Source organism: Dermacentor silvarum, chromosome 5 (genome assembly GCF_013339745.2).
Source record: "Dermacentor silvarum isolate Dsil-2018 chromosome 5, BIME_Dsil_1.4, whole genome shotgun sequence".
Lineage (NCBI taxonomy): Eukaryota > Metazoa > Arthropoda > Arachnida > Ixodida > Ixodidae > Dermacentor > Dermacentor silvarum.
This window is the reverse complement of record NC_051158.1, coordinates 21721459-21730574: the sequence shown is the minus strand read 5'-3', so window position 1 is coordinate 21730574 and position 9116 is coordinate 21721459. Positions and strand designations below refer to the sequence as shown.

At 44.7% G+C, this 9116-nt stretch overlaps 1 protein-coding gene across 1 annotated transcript; it reads right to left on the bottom strand.

Moving 5' to 3' along the window:
• Nucleotides 1–3302: 3302 nt before the first annotated feature.
• Nucleotides 3303–8956, bottom strand: LOC119453036 (ribosomal L1 domain-containing protein 1). Its single transcript, XM_037715013.2, has 8 exons — nucleotides 8823–8956; nucleotides 8520–8683; nucleotides 8205–8355; nucleotides 6979–7127; nucleotides 6214–6315; nucleotides 5933–6099; nucleotides 4760–4979; nucleotides 3303–3506 (listed from the first exon to the last, which is right to left on the bottom strand). Exons 1-8 carry the CDS (start codon nucleotides 8847–8849, stop codon nucleotides 3335–3337), a joined length of 1152 nt encoding a protein of 383 aa, XP_037570941.1. The 5' UTR covers nucleotides 8850–8956; the 3' UTR covers nucleotides 3303–3334.
• Nucleotides 8957–9116: the final 160 nt, after the last annotated feature.

Below are 9116 nucleotides of genomic sequence, written 5' to 3'. Positions count from 1 at the left end.
CATGCCTCTGTGTCAACTTATTTTTACCTTACGTGCACAACACACGCGTTTGCGTGTACGTGTTAGAGCTGTTGTTGCAACTCCAGGCTTTTGTGTCCACGCGGTGCAACACAGTTGGAGTGACCTGGTCCGCAGTGAAGTGCTAATAAGTTTTAAGAGCGGGGGTCAGTCGCGCGAAGGGCGTTCGTAGTGCTGGTGGCAACCGCATCGTATAGGCTAGGACAACTGAAACCTGATAAGTGCCGTTGCGTGTAGTGGATATGTAATAGTCGCAATGTTACGTACTAGTGGTATAATAGTAAACTATAAAGTAGCAGTTACAGCCCGGGTTCCTAGAGCTCAGAATTGCCTGCTCGTTTTCCACGTGTCATTTGCTCGCCTATTTTCTGCGTACAGTCATGTGAGCCATTCAAGGTGCGGCAGTTTACTTCTAATATTGCTACGTGACGAAAAATCTTGCAGACATTTTGTAAATATACCAATGTATAGGAACCTGGGCCGGTATTTCGTAGCGATGCCTTTTCCCGATGCTAATGCCTTTTGGCACGTTTAGTGTTCGCTAGTGGACAAGCGATGCGGAGTGTCAAACGCGGCCAATCACAAAAGCGCTGAAAGGCAATAGCATCTGGAAAAGGCATCGCCACAAAATGCCGGCCCAAATGTCTGTGCGTATAGTATATATAATAGGGCATAGAATCTATGCCACTCAAATTACTTTGATACTGTTATTGAAGGACAGCCTTAATATCGCTCTGAAAACATTCGCTAGCATTCAAGCAGTAGCCCTTGTAGACGTTGTACATTTTTGGAGAATTCGGTGCTGAAGTGCAATGAAAAGATGATGGTGATAGTGTTGCCATCTTGGTGCCTTGGCACACCGTTAACAGCGCATACAATCACTTTGGCACAGAGGCGTTAGTGAATTAATTGAATTTCTCAAAAGTAAAATCCGTCGGGTAAATCGTAAAGTACGACTTAACCACAACCTACAGACATGATAGCATCAGATTGTAATTTGAATATACTAGAAAACATAATTGTGTTACAAGGAAACTCAAACACAAACCCCTTTTCCAGCATTTCTAACATACCAACAGCGGCGCACCCGGGTAGGTTTATCTGCAAAAACACCATCCAGATGGCGCTCACCTCCTCGGCAGCGTAAAACAGCAGCGGCACCTGACAAGCATTCAGGGATCTTTGAATGCTATCGCGTTTCACTCTTAAAGGTGAAGCTTAAGCGTCCTTCAAATTTTTTTTTTCACCGCTCTGCTGATTGACATTTGTTTCAACAGATGGCGCTGTTGACTGATCCCCTTTGAGGCTATACATCTGCGCATGCTGTGTGACTCACTACTAAGAAGTCGCACAATAGAATAGTGCAAGCTTTGCACTTGGGTGGCATTTCATGGTGCATTTTGTTTAAAAAATTGGACGGCGCTTAAGCTTCATCTTAAGCAATAGCATTAAAATATTCCCGACTGCTTCTCGCTCTTCCTGGCAACTGAAGCTTATGTAACCGTAATGTTTACCGGGAAACGCTGGCGGCGTATGCTATGCACGAAGGCGAGCTTTCTGGTAGAAACGCGACCTCTTGCATGGGCCGACCCAAAGGTAGTGCACAGCCGCGCCAAGAAAATTGCATCATTTACAGGTTTCTGTTACTGTTTCGCAGTCTTCATATTTCAATCAGAAGATTTAACGTAGAAGGCATGCTCTGTCGGTGTTTTCTTTCGTGACGTTTGTGGGCCACCATCCTCAAAATTCAAAGAAATAACTAACAAAGAAATAAAAATCAAGATTGGAAGACCAGGTATGAGCAACTTTAGAGATTAATGGTATGGCATTATAACCCGCATGCCACATAGCAAGGCGTGGCATATACACCTAAATAAGCACGGGAATTTTCGCTCACGGGGCGCCGACACCGGATTTTCTGTGACAAGGGGCCCTTATCGCTCTCACGCTAATATGGCCTTGGCACGCAAGACTACTTGCGTAATTAAAGAAATGGGACTATGTTGTTTTTTGAAAATGCATTTTGTTGACGAAGGAGGCCCAGCATCTGCCATTAAGTATTTCCAAGCACTAGCTGTATCGCCATTTTCAGTGTGATTACAATGCATTCCCCGAGTGACAACTGCAGCTTATTTATTCTACAGAGCTGACCTGTTCTGTCCAAAATGAACCGAAGTATTCTTTTGCAGCAATGCTGAATGGTACATTCACATATTTTCAGCAATAAAATGGTGCGACCACCTGGCACTATTGCCGGGCAACATCGGACATGCAGTGTCTTTCCACGAAAGTGGCAGACTACAGCACAGTTTTTCTGGCCAAGGAAATTTTACAAAAGCACTGGCATGGCTCGTCGAGTGAAAGATTTCCTGCAGTACCATTTGTCTCTCTTGCGGGGCATTTGTATACAATGAAACGAGAATTGATCTTAAGGTGTGTGCCTTGTTTCACAAGCAAAAAGATTCACCGACGATTACGATACTTCCTAATGCGAAATTTGAGTGCAGCTCAATACTTGTTTTCATACAGCGGTTGGGCAGGTCCGCATGAAACCAGTTTCCCGCGCGCATGTCACTGAAGGGGCCGCTCTCATTGGTCTCCACTGTTCACGGCTCGCGTCTTTCATCTCTAACACTCTGCGTTAGCTCTTTCATCTTTCGCTGTCATGCTCGTTCGCTTGGTTACGCCGCCGCTCGCCGCAGGAATGAGCCATAAAGAGCTGCGCTCTAAATACAGGCAGTAAAAGTGTCAATCATCTCAATGCACTCTGCTCCGGATTGGCTTGTACAAACACATTATGGTGAGGCAGTAAGACCATTATTACGGCACTTGCAGAAAACTTGTGCTTGCAGTGTGGATTACAAAATTCTCTCCAAATCTTTGAAGTGCATCAACGCCAGTCTTAGGCACTGCACATGCAGTTCTGTAGTTTGGAAGCTAAACATTCTACAGCATTGCCTGTGCTAATTATGAGGTTTTAACGAACTGTTAACCCCTGAGGATTAAATGATCGATGGCGGTGGAATGCAATGTTACAAAGATCTATCACCGGTACATCTTCATAACACTGCTCTCCACTGCAATATATGTCATTTGAACTCTGAGGAAGCCAGCTGAATTGGATCAGAACAGTGGGTTTAATAAATTCCAATGTACTATTTGTTTGTTGGAGATGTTATATATTAGCTTCATATATTTGCGGCCCTCCTGTAGTAGCCTGAAAGTACTAATTGCCAGGCAGCATCATGGATGCAGCATGCCCGCAATATGCATAAGCTGAAGACTTACAACTGTAACTAGATGTTTTATTGCGCGATCACTTTTGCTTGGCAGCCTTCTTCCTTGGTCTGGCAACTTGCTTCTTCGTCTTTGTGGTCTTCTTTTGGGGCGCTGGATGTTTGGAAGCCTTGAGTCGGTTGTTGCGCGACTTCTTGTTGCGCAAGGTGCTTTGGATGAGCAGCTTGCGGCACTTAGCTTTTAATTCGAACCTGCGGAAGGGAAGTTGAGTTTGCATGAAGTGCCGCAGAAGAAAGCAACTCTCGCATAACAAGTACTAGTTTACGAGTTTCATTTTTTCTCTACATCACCATCTAGAAAAAAGCTGTGAATCCATGAGATTAGTGACACCCCAACTCTCATTACTAGAACCTGAGGCAGGCAGAAGTTTCACTCGGGACACTGCCATGAATGCTGTTTCAGCAGATTTTCCCCTAGATCCAGCAGATATTCAGTGTGCGTAGTGGCAAAAATAGGCATTTAGCGGACAGCAGGTTTTTCAGCTGATTTACAAAATGTACTTTTCTTCAGCTCAATAGTTTAGTGGATTTATAAGGAACTGTAATTTCTTCGTGGATTTCGGAGAATATCTTGCGAATACTGTCATAACATTGAGAATCTTATCTTGAAGGAGTTTGCAGCTTAGGCACAATGGAAAGAGTGGTTTACAGCGCCCGTACTTGACAACACAGACATACCATAAAAGTGATCATTCACACAACTCTTAAGACGCATTTTGTGTTTTAAAGCACTTGAGTGTTTTTCGAGTTGATAAGCACTTTGCTGTCGACAATAGTCTTCGATCTACCTTTCCTCATAGGCAGTGTCACTACTGTAAACACTTCTACTAAACATGATGAACAAGAAGAAGTGGAACCGGGTCGCTCGGTTCCCCCTTCTTCTCATTCATTGCATGGCAAGGTTCTTGACTGGGGCAGCTTAGGTGTCTTCGGGTAGCATGCGAGGGTTTGTTGGCCAGTTTGCCTGCCATTAAGTTTAAATACTACGTGACAACTGTGGTTAAAAGGATGTGCTGCATTCACCACAATCGTTTCTGGGACGTGCAGCTAGCAATAGCATAGCCTTTGAGATTTTTTTTAATATTTTGCTACCCAAAGAGAGCCGTCGATGGGGCGTGCATCTGGACACCACCTATTGGTAGAGCATTGCACGTATATTGCTGTAGATGAGTTCGGCTGCCGCTGATAGCAAGTTTACTTTTTCGTCTACTTTCATTTCCCTTTAACTTATGGCTTCCTAATTTTCAATTAGAAACCACAAATGACTTCCCCTACATTTTCCTTGGCTTCATGCTGAACACAATGTTCTTCCTTGTTTTAAATCTTTTACAGTAGATTTTAAAGAATATTCAGCAGATTCTAGCAGATGTAAAGTGCTATTCTTGCAGAATCCTTAAAGAAAATGAATGCCGCACAGCAATGACAAACAATTTGGAAGCACTTACTGGCGTGTGGCTTCCTCGGCACCTTGTTCTTGGATCTCGAGCAAGCGCCTGAGCCTCTTGTCGCCAAGTGTCTCATCTGTGAGGTCCTTGGCACCCTTACGAAGCGTCACTTGACCCGTCCGTTTCACTGTGACGCGGGCGCCCGGGATGGTGGTCAGGTCACCCTCCACATCGTCGTCTGGCTGACGTGGTTTGGGGAGGCGAATGTCATTGCGGGAACCTGTACAGCGGTAGTACAGAACAGCAGACATCACCAATGGGAAGCAATATTTAAATGCAACAAGCATTTATTCTTCAAATCCAGAGTTTGCGCAGGTGGTGTTCAAATCCCACCACCCCAAGTATCGAATCCCACCTTACAATCGCAAAGGCCGTGGTCTGCTGTACTGCGAGTGCCAGAAGTTTGTCGTCGTTGGACACATTGGTTATAGCCGGTGTCCGAGTTTAATTAAAAAAAAATTTTTTTCCAAAGTGACAACAAATCCCTATTTCTGTCTCTTTTACCAGAAAAACCTGCTGAGGGAACAATCGAGGGTACTGCATTTTCAAAGTACGAAAATCTGCGTCTGCGTTACAATCGAGCGCGTATTAGGATCGAGTAAATACGGTAGTTTAGTGCTCTCTGCACTGCATGCAACAGGCCTTGATTCTGTACTTGCATGTCACATGAGCGAGAAACGATGGTGACCGAGCAGCAGCTCAACGACAGTTAGCATGGGCCGTTGCACATCGCTACCATAAGCATATCCCTGTCTCTTCAATCTTTCTGTCTCTTCACCCTCCCCCATACTGATCACCGATGTTCAGGTGTCAGTCATGTGCTATGCAGTAATTGTTTGGCCAGCAGGCTTTCCTCTTCTCTGTCAACCAATCTCTTTCTCTCAATACATCTTTTGTTTGAGCTAGTTGGTTCATTATTAAAGTATAGACAGGGCAGCACGGAAAAACACGGGATGCAGAAGGGACAAGTAGACAAGATGGGCACCAGTCCTGTTTACGTGTCCATTGTTCGTCTGTGTTCTTTCGCGCTGATACTCTTTCTCTCACCTGTCATGTCCATGCAAGCGAGCCCAGATGGGTTAACTGAATCCAGAATCGTTAAGAACAATAAACCAATAGAGTGAGAAGAACCGGGGTTGATCACGTGAAACGTGGTGCAAGTTAGTGACCTACCAAATGACATGTAGAGGGGCAGACCGGGCGACTTCTGCGTCTTGATGTGCAGAGAGAGCACGTTGGGCCAGCCGCCAGGCAGGCGGCAGCCCAATGTCTCGCAGGCGGCCATCACGTTCTCGGCGGCATCGGTGTCGCTCATGGCCAGGTTGCACACCTTCACCGTGCTGCGCGGATGTTTTGGCAGCAAGCGATGAGGTAAGGGCGGCGGCGCAACACGACGCCATACATGGCAACACACCAAGCAAATTCGTCATCTAAAAATGACAGCAAATTCCCACCTGGTCGTTCCTTCTCCCCGAAGTGGGAGCTCTGTGGAGGACAACACTGCCTCGATGTCGCGCCTGAGGTGCTTCGAAGCCAAGTCAATGCGCCTTGGTAACCTGAAAACAAGAGCGACACCCATTTTGTGGCTGCCTTGGAGAGTCTCATCAACACTAATTTAAACTATCATTTACTTGCATCAAACATGTAGCCCAGCATATTTTTTTTTATTAACCAGCTGCCACTCGCACAGCATGTGCTCAGGTAAAGCTTGTGGTCCCATAAATCGGGGCATGGCTTTCTTACGGGATTTCGAGACTCGTAACAACTGGCACATCGGAGCAAGGCTGAGCATGCAAGCAACCATTTACGGAGTGCCGGTTTTGCACGAGACCTACGGTAAATTTTTGTGCAGTTCATATATGCCATCTATGAAAGAGTGGATCAGTAGGCTGGCCTCACATGTCACTGCATGCTGCACTTTTGAATTGAAGGCTTCATGAAAAATTAGCTTTTCTTTTTTCAGACTTTGTGCTTTGATACTGATAGTACATAAAGAGAAGGTTGAAGCTGTACACATGCAACTGAAGTGACTATTGTGTTTTCAAAGGATTCGTAACATATCAACTACAGTAAAGAATCTAATAACATTACTTCATTTTCCTCCAGTACAGCTTTCTGCCTGGCCAAAATATTGAACAGCCTAGTGAATTCAGAGGCGTACACGTGGACAAGCAACATGCACAAGGAAATGGCCAAGTCAAGTAAGAATTCGGACATACTTGTTCTTGGCAAAGAAAGTCTTTCCAAGCAGACGATGCAACAGGGGTAGTATCTTGCTGTCACCCAGGAAGACATCGTAGCCTGCGCAGAGGTTGCGCTTGCTCTCGTACGGCGTGTACTCTGTCCTGAGTTGGCGCAGTGGTATGATCTGAAAGCAAAAAAGAATTGTGTGTTTGCAGGTAATTCCCACACTAGAACATTAAGCACAAGCACAGTGTCTCAATGTTTTTTTTTTTTTTTATTAATGAGCAAGAAAAGGTGTCATAGAGGAACAGAAACCACCAAAATAGACGCACCATGCCAACCGCACTTGTTAGACCACTTACAAAGATAATTGGATAAATGTTGCCTTCATGAAGCACATCTTCTGGTCTTTCATTTAAATAACTGTGCTCCACACTGTCATTGCTTACAGATGCAACTTTATGTATTGTTTTCAGCAACACTTTTTACAAGAACCTGGCTTATAACAGGTATTTTTAAACCTGGCTTATAAAGCCTGGCCACCTTTATAAGTACCTGCATGCATATTCAAGAGGTATATTTTCAATAAGCTTTTTCTGAAGCTGCTCTTAACACGACGCCTAGGTAACGATCGCTGTAGATGCTAAATGGATCCCGTGTTCAGGATTGCTGTAATAACAATAAAAAAATAATTGTTGAAAGTGTAAATGCATAGTGCACCATAAAGTGACTTTCTAAAGCATAGTGTAATAATAATGTATTCAATGATGTATTTGATTAGATGCAGCAATTTTAGCACTGTGTTTTATAATGCCATACTAGAAAGATTTCACCATTTGTGTGAGAACATGTATGTGCACCAATGGCAATAGGTGCCCTACCACCAGTACTGTTTCACACTGCAGCAACTTTTCACAAGGTGGAGTCTCCCATACATCGTTGGAGAAATATAACGGCTCGTAATACCACTGAAGTAGGCACAATAACACTTGTTCATTACGACATGCAGTGGCCTACTTTACAATGCACCTTGGTAGAAGTGAAAAAAAAAAAAAAAAGAGATTATCAACCAATGAATGGGTGAGTCCATTATTTACTTCCTCACACATGAACACAAAACTTATTGACCGAGAGCAGCTGCAACGCCAGCTGAAAACATTGCAAAGGTACACAACGGTCATATTACAAAGTGCTGCTGCGAAATTACAACAGGTTATGAATTCATAACCGCCATTTCATGGTACTAACTCATGGTACTAACTTCAATGTTCCTCGTGACGCCAGCGTCGGCCAGAAGTTCCTTGTAGTGATCCACCGTCAGTTCGTGGTCAGAGCGCTTGTCCTTTTTGTCGAGATCACCGGTGAAGAGGCAAATTTCCGATTTGTCATTTTCTAGGCTGTGTGGCAAATTTCTGAAACGTTCAAAACGGATCATACAGGCTGTCAATCATTGCCGCTGCCACGAATACCGATAAAGCTATTTGTACGCAAGCGATCAGCACAAATCGCAGGACCTGCGCAAAACAGGCCGTTTGAGTTTCGCAGACCGCAAGCTCAGCGTGTTTACACGACTTACATCTTGATCCACTGCGTGCTTTTGTTGTAGGGAATCTTCTTCAGGGTGAACTGAAGATATACATCATGCTCCAGCGCCGTGTCCTCGTCCAGAATATTCTTAACGGACTTCTTGGTCTGGTGCTTGCGCTCTATGGTCCTGAGCGCCTTTATAGACTCCACAACCTGAAAAACGACAGAACGCGATTATCAGCGCGCGGTAGTTTTGGCCGTGGGAACGGCGACACATCCGATTCTGAGTAGGAAATAGTTAAGGAAGTTTCAGAAGTAGAACAACTTGTTAATTTTGTAAACAAGCACGCACCCGCTTGACATCCACGTGGGCTGCCATTATTGTGGATCTAGAAAAGGCTTTGGATCGCTTTGGATGCTACTTGTTTTGTGAAAGCGAAACAAACATCAATCAACGCTGGCCCTGCCCGGATGCACGCCCGGATGTATCTAACCGCCAACGTACAGACGCCGACTGTACAAGCTATGGTTGTCATGCTAATGCATTTACAGGTTATGCTGCATGTGCTTTTACGGTACAGCGGGCGACCAAAAGCCGCAAGAGCCATTTAACGACGTAATAGCCGCCATCAAATAGCATAGTAGA